The sequence below is a fragment of the Dicentrarchus labrax genome, unplaced genomic scaffold (genome assembly GCF_905237075.1).
Source record: "Dicentrarchus labrax unplaced genomic scaffold, dlabrax2021, whole genome shotgun sequence".
Taxonomy (NCBI): Eukaryota; Metazoa; Chordata; class Actinopteri; family Moronidae; genus Dicentrarchus; species Dicentrarchus labrax.
Window position 1 is genome coordinate 3,433,514 of NW_026136710.1, and position 22,236 is coordinate 3,455,749.

The 22,236-nt window shown below is 40.9% G+C and overlaps 2 protein-coding genes across 2 annotated transcripts in view; one reads left to right on the forward strand and one right to left on the reverse strand.

Moving 5' to 3' along the window:
• cwc27 (CWC27 spliceosome associated cyclophilin) overlaps nucleotides 1-16,738 on the reverse strand; it is a 30,352-nt gene extending 13,614 nt beyond the window's left edge. Inside the window, exons 1-11 of the mRNA XM_051412004.1 lie at nucleotides 16,513-16,738; nucleotides 16,034-16,130; nucleotides 14,850-14,962; nucleotides 14,597-14,740; nucleotides 14,334-14,432; nucleotides 14,139-14,242; nucleotides 13,827-13,896; nucleotides 13,527-13,606; nucleotides 13,352-13,388; nucleotides 13,092-13,267; nucleotides 2,391-2,494 (exon numbers count right to left, since the gene is read on the reverse strand). Of these exons, the coding sequence (XP_051267964.1) occupies nucleotides 2,391-2,494; nucleotides 13,092-13,267; nucleotides 13,352-13,388; nucleotides 13,527-13,606; nucleotides 13,827-13,896; nucleotides 14,139-14,242; nucleotides 14,334-14,432; nucleotides 14,597-14,740; nucleotides 14,850-14,962; nucleotides 16,034-16,130; nucleotides 16,513-16,554 (1,066 nt within the window). The 5' untranslated portion in view covers nucleotides 16,555-16,738. The remainder of the gene's footprint in view (nucleotides 1-2,390; nucleotides 2,495-13,091; nucleotides 13,268-13,351; nucleotides 13,389-13,526; nucleotides 13,607-13,826; nucleotides 13,897-14,138; nucleotides 14,243-14,333; nucleotides 14,433-14,596; nucleotides 14,741-14,849; nucleotides 14,963-16,033; nucleotides 16,131-16,512) is intronic.
• A 597-nt stretch (nucleotides 16,739-17,335) lies between these two features.
• ppwd1 (peptidylprolyl isomerase domain and WD repeat containing 1) lies at nucleotides 17,336-22,189 on the forward strand. The gene is made up of 11 exons (XM_051411999.1): nucleotides 17,336-17,509; nucleotides 17,639-17,741; nucleotides 18,654-18,757; nucleotides 18,852-18,972; nucleotides 19,094-19,541; nucleotides 19,625-19,815; nucleotides 20,536-20,725; nucleotides 20,812-20,993; nucleotides 21,087-21,168; nucleotides 21,266-21,448; nucleotides 21,967-22,189. Exons 1-11 carry the CDS (start codon nucleotides 17,362-17,364, stop codon nucleotides 22,108-22,110), a joined length of 1,896 nt encoding a protein of 631 aa, XP_051267959.1. The 5' UTR covers nucleotides 17,336-17,361; the 3' UTR covers nucleotides 22,111-22,189.
• The last annotated feature ends 47 nt before the right edge of the window (nucleotides 22,190-22,236 follow it).

The window sequence follows — 22,236 nt, forward strand, 5'->3', positions numbered from 1 at the left end:
TTACATAGGCACTGTGACTGAGGGTCATTTTAATCAATTTCCAGGTGTTTCCATGATGGGAAAACTAGTCTCCAAGTTTCCAGCTTGTCCAGGGTGCATGGGACAAAATTAAATTAACTGCCAACTATTTTGATAATTGATTCACCAATTTTTTTTAGGAAAAAAAAATCCAAATTCTCTGATTTCAGCTTCTCAAATGTGAAGATTTTCTGGTTTCTTAAGTCCTTTATGACAGTAAACTGAATTTTTTTGGGTCGTGGACAAAACAAGACATTTGAGGACGTCATGTTGCATGCACGCCTTTCACAAGCAAGGAACTTGTGAACTGCTTCATCTATGCTAGTCACCATTAACCAAACCAGTGCTGGAGTCACTGGGAGTATACTGGTTGCTTTCTGCACCATATGTGACAGCAGACTGCCGCCATATTCGGTTTAGTTTGGTGAGTACAAGTTGGGTCATGGTACAGGTGGTGGACTAAATCACATGCGGTGGTGCTCAATACTACAGGTGTTGTCCATTAGTTGGTATTTAATGTGTAAAAATAGTAAAAAAATAGTGTTTATTCAAAGTTTTTGGCTCTTCTATTAAATCCTTTAAAGCTGAAACAATCTGTTTATTACAATTAGTAGGAAAAAAATCAATCAAATGACTAAAATAGTTACCAAGACTGTAATAGTACTTCTTAGAGCCAGAAGGTGACATATTCTCAGGTTCCTTCCAGCCTCTTAATTCTTAAGATTTGCTTAATTTTCTTTCTATTTTATCTTCTTATGTGATAGTAAACTGACACTGTAGACAATTTTGACCTACAGCGCTGACATGTCTTTATATAATGTCAAGAGATTAATAAATGAATGTTAGCTGCAGCCCTTAATTCCTCAAACTCAAACCTACATCACGCCTGCACCCCTACTGAACCTACAGTGACCAGTTGGAGAGTGAGTGAAATGAGACCAGAGGTTGACCTTCACAAAGAGGTCAGAGCAGAAGCAGAAGGATGATTTAAGCTTTAAGGGACGGCAGTGTCAATGTGAGCCTTAATTGTGTGTGTGTGTGTGTGTGTGTGTGTGTGTGTGTGTACAGCTTCTCCGGCAGGATGAGATAAAACGAGCCCTCGCCACAGTGTTCCTCTGTGGCTGAGCTGAGTTTCAAGATTTACAGCATTTGAGCAGACATCCGTCTCCCCTGCAGTGGCCATTGGCCCATGACATCTAAGAATTCCATCTAATGGAATTAAGTTTTGCTTCCAACACAGAAATGTAATGAGGAACTCTTAAAAGAAACTCCTGCCTCTGGCTAAGCTGCCAGAGACGCACAAAACAAAAGGGTCCCTGGCAGAGTTTAAATACCTTGTAAGATAATGGAGGAGCTTAGGCTAGTTGCCACTCGGTATAACAATGCGTGGCTGTTACTGACTCAACACTTGAGTTTATAACTGAATCTGTTAAGAGAAGGCCTCTTTCTGCTTAGTGTGTTTACAGAAACAGCTTAACTCTACGCAGATATCACTAGGAGCAACACATTAAGTCAGATACACGAACAGAATCTTAGTTAATCTTAGTATTAAAGTACAATGTGGTGATTGTATTTTGTACTCTTTCACCTAAAAGCTTGAACCAATCAGCAGCAAGTCAAATGTGGGTTCAGTGTCTGTGTTTAAAAAACATAAAACCATCAGTGTTTGTGGAGACAAAAACAATGTTTGAGCAACTAAATCCAATCATGGTCTTCAGTACATTTTGGCTGGTGATAATCCCATGGTTAAGCTGGTCCCTGCAGAACCCCCCCGTGAACTATTTTGTTTTGTTGCACAAGAATACACACACACACAACCTCAAGCTAACTTCTGTGCCTAAGTGGTTTTTGGTAATTTTCAAAAATGTGTTTCAGCATCAGCAAAAATCCAAAGATTGACGGCATTATGACAGACTGCAGTGCGGTGAGCACCCGAGGAGATCTTGGGGGCAGATATTTTACAGACTCACACTGGCCAGAGCTGCAAACTAACAAACACACAAAAAGGGTTTGATGTGCAACTATGGCGGCCACTCAACAATTTACCCCCACGCAATTTTCTGTGAGCTTTAACACAAAAATGCAGACCCTTGGGGGGGAAAAAAATAGACGTCTGCAACTAATTGACAAAATCAGAGGGTTGCCTGTCTTAGTGTCCATTAGCAGAGAATGTAGCACGGACCACCCTCTTAGAGACTTTGTTCACACTTTGAGCTCTGTGGTGAAATAGTTTCAAACATCCTTAAAAAGCACCTAGTTGTGGTGACATATATGTGCAGTATATTATCAAGCAGCAATAAATTTACAGCATAATGGGTAACAGTGATATACATACATCAGTAAAAGCAGGGGAATAAAATCTGCTCACATACCCTCCTTGACTTCATCTACAGCAGGTTTTAAGCTTTCTTCTTTCCTTTGCTTTATGGCCAGTAGTTCCTTCTTCAACTGCCGTGCCTCTTTCCGTAATTCATCACTGCGAGGGGAGAAATGAGGTTGAAGAATTTAAACTCAACATATATAACGTTTATAAGGGATAACACCTGTAACAGACAAGAACGATGACAGAGCAACAGGTTCACAGACAAAAGTCAGCCGTGACAAATGTACAGTAAATAGTTTAAACAGACTTTTGGCTCCACTGACTCCTGGTGTAAAAGTAGCATATATATCATTTTAAAAACATTACATCAATACCCTCCATGTTACAAACAAACATCAATTGTTCTGAAACGTAATGCTTCTCAAAATTTAATGGCGTACGGCTAATTATGTGGGTATATAAAACAAAGAAAAAAACACTTGCAAGTGTCAGAATGAAGAATGTACATTAAAAGCTTGCGTTACTCCAATAAATTTGACGGAGCCTTAATAAAGTAATTGTTCTCCCCTTCAAGCTCCTGGAAAGCACAACAAGGAGTGTTGAGGTCGAGCAGATAGAATGTGTTTCTTGTTTTCAGATGAGTAATTGTCATTGTAGCAGGTCTCATTAGAGCTGTAATTTTCAAGCTATTAAAAAGCTGTCAGTCAACAGTGGTTAATGACTACATATGTGGTATGTACTCCATCTCGTAAAGTAAAATATTTAGAAAATACATGCTGGTGAGGTGAAATGCAACTAAAACCTGTGTGTATTAAACTAACTGTAATATTTTAAATGTTATATGCTACTGTTAGAGACTTTTAAATATATATACACATACAGTTCCCTGGTCAAGACCAACAAGTCCCAAGTCAAGAGAATCAAGTCCCAAGTAAAGGCCAACAAGTCCCAAATCAAATCCCAAGTCAAGGGAAAACAAGTCTCAAGTCAAGACCAAAGTCACATTCCAAGAGAGGCAAGTCCCAAGTCAACATCCAAACAGTTCGAAATCAAGCCAAAAGTCAAGACCCAAATCAAATCCCAAGTCAATACAGGAAAGTCTCAAGTCAAGACCAACAAGTCCCAAGTCAATACCCATAAAGTTCAATATCAAGCCCAAAGTCATAACCAACAAGTCCCAAATCAACTTATAAGTTGTGTCCAACAAGTTCCAAATCAAATCCCTAGTCAATACAGTAAAGTCTCAAGTCAAGACCAACAAGTGCCAAGTCAAGTACAAAGTCAAAGCAATCAAGTCCCATTTCAAGTCCAAGTCCTTAACGTTGTGTTTTGAGTCCTAAACAAGTCATGATGTGCCCTTGACAATTCTTTTTTTTTTTTTTTTTTTCTTTTTTTTTAAGAATCAGCTCAAGTCTAAACTCATGAGATTCATTACTTGAGTCTGATTCGAGTCCAAGTTGGGTAACTTGAGCCCACACCTCTGCATAAGCATTATAAGCACACAGTGAATATCTATGTTAAGCAGAGCACAACACTTTGGATGAAATCCATGTGATATTATTGCACGTTGTGTGCAATAAACTACATAAACGTCCAGTAATACAAGAAATACACATCTGTCAAGTGCTGTTTGTGGCAGAGGTAATGAAAAACTTTATACTTCCTTTCCTCGAGTGGCAAAACGTTAAGTATTACAAGCACTGCTCATGTCCAGCAACCCTTATAAAATCTTTAACTGGATGAAGGAGCCAGGCCAAGGCACATCCTTGACTCAAGGTAGTGTCCTTTTTGGCAGGTGGCCTGAAGCCCAGCTCATGCAAGGCTAAATGCTAGAAGTCTGAACCATGGCCAGCAATGCTGATTATTGTTCCCTTTCACATGATTGAGACTACTGCCAGTTTCAGAGCAGATATGTTATGTTAGGAAATGATAATATTTTTGTACTGCCTGACAGCTCTGTTTCTGTCCCATTCTCTTGCGGAGCCACAAAGCACAGGTAAGCTGCACAGTCTGGGCCCCTGGCCTAGAAACATGTGAGGCATCTCCAGACCAAACAATGGCTGCCTTTGTTTCTTACATCTGCTTCTCCGGACTGACATTCATTTATATCCTTTTCTTTCCTTTTATCTGGAACTTTCATTCTTCTGTTTCTTGCTTTCCAACACTCATGTTACTTTTGTTTAATTCTCTGACATTGTCTGTGGCAAAGCATCGAGTCATCAAACTGAGTGATATTTTAACTGTAAGTGCCTTGGCAAATATTACAAGCTGTGGCTGACTTGATGTCATGTCTCTTCCTCGTTAACTTCCCTGCTGCTCCCGAGGATACACATGAGGAATCAGTCAGACATACAGTTGTTAGTCCTCTCTTTTCCTGGAGAAAAAAATGTTGCAGCTGAATCCAAACTGCGTTGCCAAGAGCAGAACTGGTTGGCAGAGACAGACTTGGCCTGTGTGGGGAAGTCGCCTGCTCAGCTCTGTCTAGAAGCAATGACAACAAACCTCTTTTCTGAGACACACTATTTATATACAGTATGGTAATGATACTCAGATGTGACAAACCAGAGGTGGACACAATAATGTAATAATTCAAAGACTATTGCTGTCATTGACAATTTTACATTTCACACAAGAGGTTAAAATTTTTGGTCTGATTCGCAGACAGCATCCACCAAAAGTAAACACAACCAGTTTATCTCAAGTGGGAACTCAGTCATGGTCTACAATTGAAGACCTGCTTTTTTCTAAGGCACTTTTTTTCTGTTCCCATGATATTTGAAACTTTTTTCAGGACTAAGTAACTCTTGTGTGCCACCACCTTTGTGTCTGTGTTGTCCTTGAAAAAGAATATTTAACTCCGCCTAGGATTATAGGAAACATACTGGTCCAAAATTCATGAAACTTGGTGGAAGGGTGTAGCATGGGCCATGGAAGAACCTATTGAATTATGGAGTGGATCCAAACAACGGGGAGGACACATGCATCATTTTTCACTGGAGAAAGCTCAATTGCAATGCCTTTCTGCATATAGAAGACTGGACTATTGGCCTTTGAGGAGGTCTGCATTCTCCGAGTGCCCTTCTACTTTACATGTTATGTTGTCTACCTCTAGAAATGACAATTACAAAGGCAGCTACATTTGTCAGATTTAACAGAGCAAACTGACATTTTTTGAAGGTCTACACCAGCAATTTACACTTCCATTGACCGAGGAGACTCACAAGAGACACATGCCAAATCAACAGAGGTACAGATCACTTTGAGTCCTTGGTACAGGTCAAGCTCCAAAAATGCTGTATCCTACACTTCCCATAATGCAACTTTCTGGTAAAGATTTGTGGTCTCCAAGCTCTTAGTCTCCAGGGTTGTTTTTTCGGACTTGACAAAGCTCCTCCAGAACCACAGGCGATAACATACAGCTGTTTTCACAGGCTGTATAGTACACCTCATGACTAGTAAACTGATCTTTATGTGTGAAAATCAGTAGAATTCCCCCTTCAAGTGAGTGCAACAGGGATTCCTGCTGCCTGAATTATGGTTTTACCAGTAGCAAACACAACAAAATTGTTGAATTAGATTGGAATATATACACAGTATTTGTGTCTATATACACAGTATCATTGTCTGAAGCATCATTTTCTCCTCTACGTGTCCAGAGAGGCCTTCTTGACATGACTTGTGTGTGTTTCAGTAAAATTAACAGTGAGTCAAGTATGATGCAAGGCTCTTGCTTGAACAGTCCACTCTTCTGCAGGACTGAGAGGTGAGGTTTTATGCATATATATTCTGAGGAACACTTTGGACTGAGTGATCATTTTCTGCCTGCCTTGACATGCTGCCATTCGGAAAACAAGAGACGTATCCAAGGCAACAACCAAACAATCGGCTCCACAGGCCAGTGCCAATAAAGAGAAAGAGGCCAGAAAGGACAGGAAAAGCCCCAACAACACCTGTTAAGACACACCTTGAGGCTCAGCAAATTCCTCTCAAGACCCTCACACCGCAACACTACAAATTATTTTGTTTCTACACCCTGAAGAATAATGTAAGACCCACATTTTTGACAAGACTGGATAAATCACAATTTGTTGAACTGTATCTAGAGTATTTCCCAGGTCTTTATTAAGGCTGATATCAGTGTCTGAGATTTTTTTTCAAAACTACTAATGACATAGTCGCCAATATTTGTTTTTAACATGAACATGTAACATAAAAATCTTTTATACGGACCTCTTTGTACATTTCTTGGTCACAATTCGTAAATAACCAAATCTGAGCGTGAGATTTTACAGATGAAAAATAAACATGTCAGTGCTCTCTGGTGGACAGACTATGTAATAATAACACTGTTTCTTAAAGACCTCAAACACATCTTTGGCATTTCTGTACTGCAATTTTTTGTTAATGATGTATACATAGACACGATACTGTGATAAATTAAGACCAGGCACTAATTCAAATACATCTGTCTCGGCTTAATGTTAGAGCGTAAATGATTAGTCAATCGACAGAAAATTGGCGCAGCACACACATGCGTAAAAATGTCTGCAGTCGCCAACTGTTGGACTGACGGTGGCTGGTTGGATCATTTTAACACATTACCAAACCCTGGTGCAGTCCAGTAGAATCAAATTTAATCAAAGTGGGTGAATAGCAACACCTAAAGGATGACAGGAAGGATGGAAGAAGAGGAGTTTGTGAAGCATTCCCTGGCCATCTGCCCCTTTTCTCCAAAAGCCACATCCATCCATCCATCCATCCATCCATCCATCCATCCAATCAACAGGGCTCTCCATCTGCCAGCAAAAGATGGGACTCTGAAGGTCATTTAAAAAAATTCAAGGCCAAGCAGAGATAGAAAAGCCACTAAACAGACCTAAATGGACAAAGCTAGATATAATATGAATCCTCTCAGTGAATCCATACCAGTCCCAGTGGACCGGGTCTACTTGGGGGCTGCCAGCTACTGTCATTCTTTCAGAAAACTCAAAAACAGTGAAATCCAGAGAGCTGTGGATGATTAACTTTTCATAAAGAAAGCATATGAAGTGATTGGCAGGAGACCAAGAACTCTCTCATGATTCAGAACCTTGCATTTAATACTCCAGTGTCTGGCAGGAGTCTGAGGCTGACACAGGAATTCGACAACCTTAAAAATAGTACGGTGATGACTGTATGGTTCATCAAAAACTCAATCGTTTTCCAAAATGTACAAGCAGGCGTACTTGCCTTTTTTGGATTTCTCTGTATTCTCATTTTCTAGCTTCAAAGTGACTTTAAGAAATGTAATAACCGATAAAGTAGAACTGTTTTAAGTTCAAATACAGCCACACCATGATTGCAACAAGTCAAATAAGTAAAAGGTAACACCTAAGACTTCTTTATAGGTCGCACACCACAAGGATGGAAGCAGCAGCTTCTCCCTGCTATGGTGGAGTCTAACGACTGAGCAAGTGATGTGGATGAATGTGCTAGAATAACAAGATGGCTGGGTGAACTCCCCTCAGGGGGCACTCCATGGCTTGGTCAAAAGCCAAGGAGAACTGTGAGCTGGAGTGGAGGAATCCAACCTCAACACAGGAATTTGCATGACTTTGCAGAGTGATCTAGACCAACACATTACCCACGCAGTGGACCAAGGTTCCTCTTTTAGAGCGGCTTATCTGCCTCGCAATTATCGACGGGGCTCATTTGGCCTCCTGTTGTTAAGTCATGAGTGAAGAAAGTAATGAATCTTGTAGAATATCACCTTTCTTATCTTTACATCTAGTCGTGAATTTTCTATTCCTCTTCAAGATTTTGCTTATTTTAGAGTAGAAGACAGAGTGTACAATGCCAAATGTTGACATTGATCACAGTCCAAGTAGCGTTCTGCTGTTTTTTTTTTAAATTCATTTTCAAAAAGTCTTGACTCCCTCGTCCTAGACATGCATCGCTGTCTGGAACTGTTTCCAGGGAGCAAGTGCCCCATTTGGGGCAGACATGCTACAGTGGGCCAGAGATGTGTAAACCTGGCAGTTCCAAAACATACACAATCCCGCTGCCAAGAACTGGATTATCTCAAGCAGTTTTCTGCACAAAAGCAGCTCCGAATGCTTTCTTGATCTCTGCAACCTTTCCCTGAGAACGCGTTGGGTTATGACCGATGACAAGAGACAGGTGCAGCCAATTAATACAGAGTGACGCAGCGTCCGGGGTACGGCCACTTGGGCAGGATAATTACTGTCTGATGTCCCCTTTAAGTTACACTGTCCACAAGGCTAGAAGAATGCTTTCTTAAAGACTAATACAATCCAGAAACAGCAAGATGAAGACTAGAACTGCAACCATTTGTCAATTAATCTATTCACTGACTGAAAAAAGTAATTTGCAACTTTTAAAATAATCAATTAATAGTTTAGTCACTTTTTTAAGCAAAAACATTCTCTGGTTGCAGCTTCTCCAGTGTGAGGATTTGCTGCTTTTCTCTGTTTTATATAATTGTAAACTGAATCTCTTTGGTTTTTGGACTGTTGGACAAAACAAAACATTTCAAGATGTCATCTCAGGCTCTGGAATACTATGCTGGACATGTTTCAGTAGTTTCTAACATGTTATAGTCTAAATGCTTAGATGAAGAGGGAAAAAAATCAGCAGATTAATCAATAATGAAAATAATCATTAGTGGCAGCTCTAATTAAGACACACACTTGTATGGCAGAGTGCCAGAAGGAACACTAACTGATGTTTTAGAGCGCCACAGGCGGGGGAAAAAAAGTGTCTTATTTGACTAGATGTTACATTCCTGGCCATTATTCACATATAAAGCTGGGTGATAACTCCATATAACTGCTGATCGACTTTAAGTGGAATCATATGAGGATGATATAATCCTTTCATTTTATCATTCCACACATTTCTGTGCACAAATGACCCAAAGCAAGCTGTAGTTAAAAACAAACACAATAGAATGATTAGTCGGTGGACAGAAAATGAATCAGTTTCACTATTTTGATAACTGGATTAATCCTTTAAGTCATTCTTTTGAGCCAAAATGCCACAAAATCACTGGTTCCACCTTCTCCAGCGTGCTTTTTTCTGGTTTTATTAATTCATTTATTTACTTACTTGTACGATATTAAACTGAAGATCTTTGGGTTTTGGACAGTTTGTTTCCATCAATTTCAATGTCAAATGGGGCGCTAGGAAATTGTGATTGCCATTTTTAACCATTTTCTCTGATTTTACACAACAAATGATTGTTTGAGAAATTGGCACTTATCAAACGAAATATATGGACAACAGATCATTGATTTAAACATCTGTTTGACTGCATACATGTGCCACATAGTGACTTTTATTGACAATAAATAATAACCTTATATCATGATGCCATAATGCTTTTCACCATAAACACACACACACACACACACACACACACACACACACACACACACACACACACACACACACACACACACACACACACTTTAGTCATTATTTTGACGACTTACTGTAAAGGGACATGATGTGGATGATGTGATAATCTTGATTTTTTTATTAAAGTCTGCTGCCACGCACTGTATCCACAATATATAAGTATGTGATAACAAGTGATATAAATAACAGGAAGTGCACTTCTGTCATTATCTTCAGCCTCGAGTAACTGAAAAGCGATTACCAGAGACAGCAGAGGGAGCCAGGCCCTGCTGGCAGAAGCAGCTCACACTGTGTCCCACAGCCATATGGAAGCGTTTTGCTTCCCCAGTCATGCCCCGTCGGGTTTAACAAAAGTGGCGACTACCACATACACTGCTTTTGGGACTTCATTCAGTAGTGTCTTTTATAAAGCAAAACCCCCTAAAGAGGCCTAGTTCAAACACAACAAAACCAGACTTGATCAATAGGAACATAAGAGACGTGTCAAACTGTGAGTGCAGAAGCTAAAAGCAGTTTTACCAACAACATCAAACATCACAGCAAGTAGAGACAAACTCAGGATCGATTGTGACTCATCTTCACAGTTTTAAACTTTTTCTTGGTTCAGGTACAGTGCAGCATTATTTGGCAACTATCTTGTGAACGCGAACAAGTCCAAGCATTTTGCAATCATGGAATATCGCAGTGGAATATCATCTGGCTGCTGGAGAGCAACGTAAGATAGTTTTGACCTGATGCAAATACTATTTTGGTTTTCAGGGAGACTCCTGATTTCAAGGTTGTCTCAGCAGCCTTGACTTTGAGGAAAAAAAGATACAATCAGCTTTATAAAATTTCCCCCTAACTGAGGCCTGAGAACACTGCAGACACCAGAGAACTGTCCTTCACACACATCACATACTGCACGTCTGAGAGAGCAAACAACTGAACTCCTGCATCAGTGAAGTCGATCAGACACAACTGAGAAAAGGTTGCTGCTTTTTAACGTCCCCCCTCCTTTTTTTCCCAGGTGACCAGATACCAGTTGGTGTTCCTCCTTGCGCACACAGCAGCTGAAAGCTCAAAGCAAAGCAACGGTGGGAGAGCAGAGCTCACCCTGCAACAATGCCCCCTTTGTCCCGGACTAACACTGTACCTACCAGCCTGCTCTTTGATTCCCTGCCAAGACAAACCACTGTGTTGGGTTACAGTTCTTGTAGCAAAACAATCTGCGCTTGTGTTTAATATACTACAGTCTGCCTGCATTGGGCTGGCTGTCAGTCAGGGCACACACACACACACACAGACACACACACACACACACACACACACACACACACACACACACACACACACACACAGACACACAGAGACTGGGGGCCCAGTCCTTATCCCATTAGCACTAATGAGAGAAGGGTATGTTGATTATGTGTGTTGAGGGCTACCTGTTAAGAGGATATGGAGGAGAGATAACCGGCCGACCAGCAGCATCAAAGAGAGATGAAAGATAAATCACCCTCTCCATTCTCCTCAGGTCATTTTCATACTAATGTTGTCTCACACACCATCGCCTTCCACTCTCACCTTGAGTTCACTCACACTGTTGGCTCAGACAGACGTACTGTTTGCTTCTACTTCAGCACAGTAAGTAATTTGGTTTGAGTGCCAACATTCCTGTTTCAAATAGCAGGTCCACTGATGTTGGTCCAGTGAGCTACAACTGAGATATGTGCGTGTTTGGGTGTGTGTGTGTGTGTGTGTGTGTGTGTGTGTGTGTGTGTGTGAAAGCGAGTGGATGTGTGTAGAAACAGAGCAGGAAGATATGCGGATGACGATCACGCCAGGCTTCGCTGGAGCTACGTTCAAGAGCATTTTCATGAAAAGTAGTAAAAACTCTAGTAGTACCAGTATCTCTATTATTTGAATGCTGTTTAAAAAGTGCTGTGCTATTAAAATACATTGGATATAAAAACACCCAACACTGACATTTTTATAAAATCCTTTTTAAAAGGAGCACTTCACAGATTTTACACATGAATTTCATTTTCCTGGTCAACCTGAGCATTAACTCCATTAGTTGTTAAAGGTCTTCTGTGGCTTTATGAGGTCTGACAAAGTAACTCTGATAATGTCAAAGTGATGTCATCAGGGTTATCTCAACTTAGGATTTAGCCTGCATTACAAACTGTAGGTGTGAGGTTTGAAATAAACGGGCATTTAGGCATCTAATTAAAGGTGCGATTGAGTTGCACTGTGAGAAGTAACGCATACTGAGGACTGAACGTCAGTCTTTAAAGTGCAATGTTAATGCCTGACAGCTCACACATATGCTGCTGATACAGTTTTTAGCAAAATATCTGCTCCTAGCTTCTAAAATATGAACATTTCCTGCGTTTCATTGTCACATATGATAACAAATGGAACATTTTGAAGTTTTGGACAGCTGGTCAGACAGTATAACGGTCTTTTTGTTTAATATGACGGTGGAGGTTTTTGCATATGACCATTTGCATTTTACAGTTTGACTGCTTGTGAACAGCACAGTGTGCTATATCGGAGTGATGCACATGTTTTAAACAACACGGTAAACTGCACATCAATGTGTGCACCAATTTGTCTGTCAAACTGCTTCTGAAATCCAACAACGACCTAATCAGAGTAGCCGGCAGACAAAACTGTTTTGAGGGGATTTGCTGTTGCAGAGAGGCTGTAATTAATACAAGTTAATGATTGTTTTCAGTGTGACTGCGCCTTAGGAGTGTCTAAATATTATATGAATCATTCTCATCTCTTGTGGGTCTGTTTTTGTGGTCATGATATTTCAAGATGAAGAGCTGAAAGGATTAGTCGTTGACAGAAAATGAACTGCAACTATTTTGATAATTGATTGATCCCAAAAGACCCAAACATTCCCTGGTTCCGGATTCTCAAATGTAAGGAATTGCTTCTTTTCCTTGTCATATATCACATTAAGAGGAATATTTGGGGGTGTTGGGAAGACAAAAGACATTTAAAGAGGTCGCCTTACGCTCTGTAAAACTGTTTTCAAAACTTTTCCAATGCTTCTTGACATTTCGTGGATCGGCACTCAGTGTTCTAAATAAAAATATTTAAAGCCCAGGTCCTCTCCCTGTGGATGTTCTGCTTGTCAGAGACATAAAAGTTTGGATGGTCTATTCTCATCTCTGTGTATTGATTAAACAGGAGAGAGTTTATCACCTATTCCCTTTTTTACACAGTTCAACAGCTCCCCCACCAGGTTGTTACACTGCATTACAAGTGGAACGACTTACCGATACTGTCATCAAGCAGACTAACAGTTTATATTTCAGATTGAGACTGACAGTCGTACCTGCGGTTGGGCTTCTTCCCTCGCTCCTCCTCGCTGAGCTCCGCCGCTTTCTCTCCGCCTTTTTCTTTCTGTAGCTTTTTGCCGATGAGCTCTCTCATCTTCTCTCTTTCATCCGAGTCATAGTCTTCCCCCTCGTCCGTATCGCCTTCAGCGTCTCCATCGACCTCGTCGTCTGTCTGGAAGAACGCATTGAAACTCACGATCAGATAAAAGCGACTCCGGGAACGTTGTTGTTGATCTTTACAAAGTGTCCGACTCACCTCAGCTGGATCTCCTGATGCCCCCTTCTTCTTTTTCCTTTTAAAGTAGAAATTGATTGATTTGATTTGTATAGCACCACATATAAAAATATATATACATATACAGTCCAAACATACTGTACAAATACAGTGTGTTCATTTAAGAGAAAGGTGTTTATTGTATAATTGTACATACTTATTAACTGCTGGAACGGAGCTCAGTCTGGGATCATCTTTCAGGAGGTCGTGGCTGCTTTTGCTTTTTCCCTTTAGTGTCTGAAGGAACATAAACAATGATGAGCAACTCATTTTGTTCTTACACATTTGGATTTCGTTTAAAAATGTCAATGCGACCTCAATTTCTAAAACATCAATTTAAGTTTAAGAGAAAGAAATATTAGAAATACCTTAAATTTACCAAGAAACAAAGGCGAGGTGGTACATATATACAGTATAACTGCTCAGCAGGAACCATTTGAGTTTTACACTTCACTACCTGGCTGACTTGATTCACCATCTCCTCTTCCTCTTCGGCTTCCTCTCCAAATGACAACAGACTGAAGTTCCTACAAAAATCAACACAATGAAGCATCAATAACAACAAGACTGTGTAGTTTTAAGGATGATGACCCAATGAGGCCGAAGAAGAACAAGAACATATAAGATCACATCTGTTTAGGGCACCAAACACTGTACTACTATTATTAAAGACACAACAAAGATGGTGGTTTATGGTTATTTAACAAAAACCTTCCAATAGTACAGGTATTTATATTGTCAGGTAGACAGATGAAGTCTGAGCACTCACTTTGTGGCTTTTGACTGTGATTTCTTTCCATCCTCTTTATCTTTTTCCTTTTTGGCTTTCTTTAGTTCCCGAGGAATAATGTCATCAAAGGGAGAATGAAGCACCTGGAAGAGACGAAGGGTTTTTACATCAGAGACACTAAAAAATTAAAAAGGTTGTCAAGCGAAGGATAAAAGTAGAAGAAGAAGAAAATACCTCAGCAGTTTTTATCTTGTGGGCATTCAAAGGTCTTTCCTCGTTGTCACATTCAACTTCTGCTAATCTGAGCATATTGTAAACCGTGTCTCCTGTGACCTGCATTGGGGATTATTTAAAAAAACAAAACAAATGGTGACATGCACTTAATTCAGGAATTCAGGAGGATGATGCTGATTTGAGTCCTTGCATATGGGAGGCATTTGACACAGAGAGTAATATCTGGCCCAGGACTGACGCTAACAAACATAGGAAATATTTACCTTGGCGAATATGGTGTGTTTATTGTTGAGTTCATCTGCGCGTCCCAAGGTGAAGAAAAACTGACTGCCGTTATCATGTGGCCCAGCATTTGCCATGGCAACCAAACCCCTCCGATTGAAGCGCAATCTGGAGTGAAACTCATCCTAAAAGTTCAGCACACAGGTTAATAAGTTAGTGTGCAATAAGTTTTACACTTAGTTTTACCATTAATCATACAGAATGATCAGAAAGGAAGTATAGAAGCAGGCTGACCTTAAATGGCCGACCGAAGATGGACTCTCCACCTGTTCCTGTTCCAGTGGGATCTCCACCCTGAACAATAAACTCAGGCACCACTCGGTGAAATATTGTGCCATCATAGTAACCTAGAGGAAAGAGAAATATAAGAGAATAAAGTTTATTTTACAGGCCTGTAATTTCAGAAAAATTTCCCAATAATTTCCAAGGAGTTTCCTGGAAATAACTATGTAAATTGGGAGTAATTACAAGGAAAATAGAGACAGTATTCCGTTGGTGCCCTTCCAATTAATTAACTGCAATGAACTGCTGGCGTCAACTAGAGAGTCTTTCCGTCAGCGAGTACACAGTCGGTCATTTGTCTGCAGGCAAGCATAAAAGTCAACATATGCGGATAATAAAATGTCTAATAATAAATCATTGATGCATTAAAATTGACTTTTAAATTGAGCTTTTCTTTCAATAACAGGAATTATTTTCTCCCGCAATTAGAACAGAATTACATAGTTAATTCCAGGAAACCTAAGGACCCATAAAATAAAGAATTACAACAATTAAATTCATAACTGAAATGACCAATTTTGGGTGTGCGAGAAAAAAAAAAGAATCCAAGAATGGTCTTGGAAGAGTCTGTTGTAACTAATAACATATGAAGGTGAGTGTCAGGGTGTCTAATAAAGAGAGATAATAATATAAATATGAAGAGTCATTAAAAGTGTATTTAAAATTCTGAAACTATGATGAAATAAAATAGACTGCTACGTAAAGTGTGTAACCACAATATAACATATTAACACTCAATGTTAATCCGTGTTTTATATTATGAAGGCTCCTCTTTAAGAATGTAACGACGCTTCTGCTGCACCATCATGCCAGAGTGATAAATGTATATTCAATGTAATTTAAGAAGACAATATAGAGGACAATTAGGAATATATTTATTTAAGGTGCTTGCATCTTCAAACCAGAATACTTAAAGGATAACCCCAAAACCTTATGATTGACTTTATATAAGCATGACTCATTTTAAACATCAAAGTGGCTAATATTGGTAGATTTTCATTTAAATCTCAACATGGTGCGGAAATGTTTTAAAGTACAAACGCGGACCTCTCAAAGCTTGGATGTGTGATATTGCTGTAATGACTGCAGCGTCTTAGAGAATACAACATGTCTTTGAACTGGATTTGACTTTTTACCTTCCATGCACAGTTGCACAAAGTTCCTGCATGCTTTAGGAGCCTCCTTGGACCACAGCTCAATGTCAATGTCACCTGCAGAGGTCTTCAACAGGACCTGTCACAAAGTGGGACATTTAAATAATACATTATTACCACATTTCCACATTTACCTGTTGCCAGAAAAGTGATTTAAACGTCCCACTCAAACATCTCACCTGACACAAATAACGTTAGCTTCAGGACATTCAATGAACACTCAGAATATCTGTGGTTTTTTTTTAAAATTTATTTATTATAATGCAAACTTTTGGAGCTGTAATCGAGTACAAATATCAGGTGTTACATTGCATTTAAATAGTATTCAGCGAAATATGCAACATAGCTAACCGTCCTCAGCGATATAAGCTGTAAAAGTAAAGAACATATGGAAAACGACAGAGAGAAATGCAGATAAAAGGATAAAGTAGAAGTTATAATTTAAAAAAAGTCGCGCTTACCTTTCCATTGGTTGGCGGCTCTTGGATGTAAATGTTGCTCATTCTGCTGCTGTGCTTGTGTTTGACGTTGGAGCAAGAAACGTGTGTTTTCTACAACGTCTGATAATTAAAAATATAAAACAGTAAGTTTATAATGTTTGTTTAAATTAAGCTTTCTTTACAGGTGACAGATATCAGACTTTTCTGTCTACTGCCATCTTGGCCATACATGTGAGCGCTTTGTTTACTTCCGAGTACGCGGGGGGGGTTCTCAATAAAAAACATTGTTACTTTTTAAAATTTGTTTAATTTATAACATTTAGATTTGAGTAAAATTAATTTTACATCACATTTATCGAATAGTTAACTCACAAGATTATAATTCTGCACATGAGAGCGACACATAACCCCAAGAAATATTACAGACACCCCTAAAGGCGGCTTTTGGTTTGACCCAAGTGTTCCATCACAACACACCCTCAGAAACAACGCAGTACTTTTGTTCCACTACAGCAAACCTGATTTAAATCCCTGAATTTAAAAGGTTAAACTTCGATAAATACATTCTTAAAAAAGCCTGTCGTCCCCGTGTAGCGACGCTGATTTATCTCGGGAAAATATAGAATTTAAACTGTGGACGCTGTTGCTCCTGAATCTGTGTGTATAGCGAGTGAACAGCTTAGGAACAACGAGGAGAAGAAAAAAAAATACAATCTTCAGAAGAATTAACAGAGCAAATAACCGATTAGTTTTACAAAAACATGGCAGTTTATAAAGAAGTTAAACCCAGTGAGAGAGAGAATTCAACGGAAGTAGCGGAGACCGGAAAGGACCACACACACACACACACACACACGGAAGATTGCAGCAATGGCGGAGGCAGAAAACAATGTGGAGCTTAAGCGAAAAGCAGATGATACTCAGGACGGAGGAGAAGAGGAGGAAGAGGAGGAAGAGGAGGAGGAGGAGTGGGTCGGGCCCATGCCTAGCGAAGCTTCAAAGTCCAAGAAAAGGAAAGGTCCGTGTCTGTGGCCACATTTTCATTCATCTGCTGAACAATGCTAACGACGCTAACCAAACTCCCGCTAACTCCTGGATGTTGATGTTGTTGTTGTTGTTTTCTCCCCCCCCCCCCCCCCCTCCTCAGTGCTCGAGTTTGAGCGCGTTTATCTGGACAACCTCCCCTCGGCTGCGATGTACGAGCGGAGCTACATGCACAGAGACGTTATCACACACATAGTTTGCTCCAAGTAAGTGATTGTGTAATGAAGAGTGTGTTCAACCCCCCCCCCCACCACTCACATATAACTAACAGAGGAGGGCTGCAGGGTGAGACAGTGAGACAGTGAGACAGTAATGTAATGTAAAGAAGGTCTGGCTCAGTCCGGAGCACCAATCACCATCACTATTTACCAATCCAGCATTCAGAGGTTTGTTAAAACATCATTAACAGGGGACTTTTCAAGAGACTGTTCATTGATTCATCTTTTTAACTACAGTGTTATAAGATAGTATCAGGCAATAGACAGTGAGGACATTGTTCAATAGAATATGGAAATGCAAACTGGCATAAAAGACCATAAGAAAAACACCCTGGTTCATAAACAGTCTATCATTAATGCCTTGATAATGGAGCATGATATCGTATCAGAAGGTTGGCGGTTCGATCCCCGGCTCCTCCTGCTGCATGTCAAAGTTTCCTTCAGCAAGATACTGAGCCCCACATTTCTCCCAATCCTGTGAATCTGTGTATGGATGTCCTTAGTTTCTGTTTCGGATGAGCAGTTGGCACCTTGCATGGCAGCCGCTGCCGTCAGTGTATGAATGTGTGCAGATGGGTGGATGTGACATGCGGCGTACAGCACTGTGAGTGGTCAGAAGACTAGAAAGCCGCTATATAAGTAGTAAAACGTGTTGTCAGTCACGACCTACATGTGTTACATCTCACGAAAACAATCCACAGCCAGAAGAACTCATCAACAACACTGTGCAAACATTAAAAATTAAAATGAATACCCGTGTGCTTCGATAAATACAGTGGCTAAATTCAACCGTTTTTCCACCTGATCTTTTTTTTTAGAACATTGTTCAGCCCTACTTTATTTCTCTTTTTTGCCCCTGGCTTTGTTTCTTATTAAAGTCTTTTTATTTATTTATTTCAGGACTGACTTCATTATCACGGCCAGCCAAGATGGCCACGTGAAGTTCTGGAAGAAGAAGGAGGAAGAGGGAATAGAGTTTGTCAAACACTTTCGAAGTCATCTCGGTACGCGTTGAATCCATCCCAATCTTTCAGTTTCTTTATAACACAGTTCCTGTTGTTTTATATGTACTGTACGGTGCTCCTTCCCTTCCTGCAGGTGTGATCGAAAGCATTGCAGTCAGTGCTGAAGGGGCCCTTCTCTGTTCTGTTGGTGATGATCAGGCCATGAAAGTATTTGATGTTGTCAACTTTGACATGATCAATATGCTGAAGTTGGGGTGAGTTTAAATCCCAAATGAATCCACGTGTAATGTGGTACACATGAAAGACAGAAAGGCTTTTACGACGATGCAGTGACACCTCTCTCCCAATGTGAAATATTCCCTCTCTTCTGCGCAGCTTTCACCCAGGCCAGAGTGAATGGGTCTACAATCCCGGGGATGCCATATCCACGGTGGCCTGCTCGGAAAAATCCACAGGGAAGATCTTCGTCTACGACGGACGGGGGAGCAACCAGCCCCTCCACGTCTTCGACAAGATGCACTCCTCGCCGCTGTCCCAAATCCGCCTGAATCCCAGATTTCGAGTCATCGTCTCTGCCGACAAGGCGGGAATGCTGGAATACTGGACCGGCCTCCGGAACGAATTCAAGTTCCCCAGATACGTGCAATGGGAATACAAAACAGACACAGACTTGTATGAATTTGCGAAACACAAAACCTATCCCACCAGTCTCGCGTTCTCTCCCGACGGGAAGAAAATGGCCACCATTGCCTCTGACAGGAAAGTCAGGATCTTCCGCTTCCTGACAGGAAAACTGATGAGAGTGTTCGACGAATCATTAACGGTAAGTCCTCGCACACCCGCTCAGCCTCCGTCTTTACTGACGTGGCTGACTCACACGCTTATCGCAGCCGCTTTATACGTCAGATGTTCACAGAGTTGCAGCAGATGAGGCAGCAGCTGCCGGACATGGAGTTCGGGAGGCGAATGGCTGTGGAGAGAGAGCTGGAGAAGGTGGACGGCATCAGACTGACAAACATCATCTTTGATGAGACCGGCCACTTTGTGCTCTATGGGACCATGCTGGGCATCAAGGTCATCAACGTGGAAACCAACAGGTACGGCTGTATGAAAGTCAGTGTGCTTCAGGGTTTTCCCCAGGAAGTTGTTCAGTCAACTGTCTCATCAAATATGTGACGTTTGCTGTGTGGACGAGCTTTTTTCCCTGAAGATGAACGTTTTATTTCGTAGAAGTGTATTTCTTTAATATCTAATGTTAAGTGGAGGTGCCACTTGATGCGTCAGGACAGCACCTTGTTCATTTTTTGACAGTTAAAGGCGAATTTTACACATTAATCTGTTTGTAAAGGTCTTGAAGGGTACTTCTTCATATGCCTCAAGTGATGTCACTTGAGTCGGCGTTGGCTGGGGCTGAAGTTTTGAAATAAATAAAATTGGTGTGGAGTTAGAAAGAAGGGATCTTACCAGTCCTCTGCTCCTCATCTCAAAGCTATGTCAGCTGCTATTAGTATGACACAACTGTATCTCTAACTGTCCTTAGTCAGGTTGCATTGTGGGTAATGTAGGCACTTTTTTTTTTTTTTACTAGAAGAATGCTTAAAAAAGACATTATCTGTGGTTCAGCCTCATTGATTTTGAATCCACGTGTTATGGGAGTCGCAGGGTCCAAGATTAAACTTTTGGTTGGTTTTGAGTTCCATACTTCATCAAGGATCTCGGGGCCCCTGTGTCTCTCTCTCGCAAGAACCCTGACCTCTGTGACTTCCCTCTTCGCTTTGTGTCTAATAACATGAATGCGACTGGATCTCGTCCCCCAGATGTGTGCGGATCCTCGGCAAGTTGGAGAACATTCGTGTGGTCCAGCTGAGTCTGTTCCAGGGGGTTGCGAAGGCCATGCACGTGGCGCCCACCGTGGAGATGAAGGCGTCCGACAACCCCGCCTTAGATAACGTGCTGCCCGACCCCACCATATTCTGCACCGCGTTTAAGAAGAACCGCTTCTACATGGTGAGATCACGTTCACGTTACAACCATACAGCTTTTCCCTCCACCGCTCCCTGCCCTAACACCTTGTTATTGTTCCCTAACTGAAGTTCTCAAAGAGAGAACCCGAGGATACAAAGAGCGCAGACTCAGACAGAGACATCTTTAATGAGAAGCCCTCGAAGGAAGAGGTGATGGCCGCCACGCAGGCCGAGGGCCCCAAGAGGGTGTCTGACAGTGCCATCATCCACACCACCATGGGAGACATCCACATCAAGCTTTTCCCAGTGGAGTAAGTTTTTGAGAACATTACGGCTTTGTTAAGAAGTCTCACTTTATATAATTCAAGATATAAACAGCACTGTTCTTTCTTTCTTTATTTTAGATGTCCCAAAACGGTGGAGAACTTCTGTGTCCACAGCAGGAACGGCTACTACAACAGCCACATATTCCACAGAGTAATCAAAGTAAGTTTTATTATCTGGTTAGTGAGACGTATTCCAGCTATAATCACCTGACTCCGCATTACGCTGTGTCTAAATCCTGTGCCTTTCCTGTGTGCAGGGCTTTATGATTCAGACCGGAGACCCCACGGGCACAGGGATGGGAGGGGAGAGCATCTGGGGAGGAGAGTTTGAGGACGAGTTCCACGCCACACTGAGGCACGACCGCCCGTACACGCTCAGTATGGCGAACGGAGGCCCCGGCACCAACGGCTCACAGTTCTTCATCACTGTCGTACCCACGGTAAGTTCCCTCAGTAGTAGTTCACAAACTCAAACTAAAACTACAGCCCAACATTAAAGATGCTAAAAAAAATAATTAGTCTACCATTCTACCAACTATTTCTGTAATTATATTCTCTTATGAATATTAAATCAATATGTTGAATATACTATTAAAAGCTGAATGAGACCATTTGAAATGATAAAAAAAAAGGAAGGAAATATGTTCATGTCGATTAGTCTAGAAAATGTTGCAAAAATTGACAAAAAAAGGAAGTCTTAAAATCACTTTTAACAGAAATGTATGGGGAAAAAAAAGTTTCTTAAAATTGAAAGTTCCTCATCGCCCTTCTGTGATGCTTTGCAACCCCTGTTGGGGATCAGGATGTAATTTAAGAATTAAAGTCCCACACACTTCCAGGGTCTTTTATACTCAAAATAGTAATTTAGGCTTCAACTAAATCTAAAAATCCAACAGTTGACCTCCTGGTCATTAGTGGTTTTAATGTGCTGATGCCTCTCTCTCTCTCTCCCCCCCAGCCTTGGCTCGACAACAAGCACACTGTGTTTGGAAGGTGTACGAAAGGCATGGAGGCCGTCCAGAGGATCTCCAACGTCAAAGTGAACCCCAAGACCGACAAACCGTACGAAGACATCAGCATCATCAACATCACCGTAAAGTGATCCAACGTCTTCATCGCGTCCTGTACAGTGATGTTTGTTTTTTACCAGAATGAGTTATTAAAGAAAGCTTTGTGTATGATTGTAGTGACAATGTCTGTTAGTTGCAGTGGAGAGTTTTCAGTTCAA

What these genes read in the sequence shown, in the direction of transcription:
- ppwd1 (XM_051411999.1), top strand. Translation starts at nt 17,362, where the DNA reads ATGGCGGAGGCAGAAAACAATGTGGAGCTTAAGCGAAAAGCAGATGAT. An exon ending in ATCAACGTGGAAACCAACAG is followed by an intron (nt 19,816 to 20,535) that starts GTACGGCTGTAT and finishes CTCGTCCCCCAG; the next exon opens with ATGTGTGCGGATCCTCGGCA. An exon ending in TATTCCACAGAGTAATCAAA is followed by an intron (nt 21,169 to 21,265) that starts GTAAGTTTTATT and finishes TCCTGTGTGCAG; the next exon opens with GGCTTTATGATTCAGACCGG.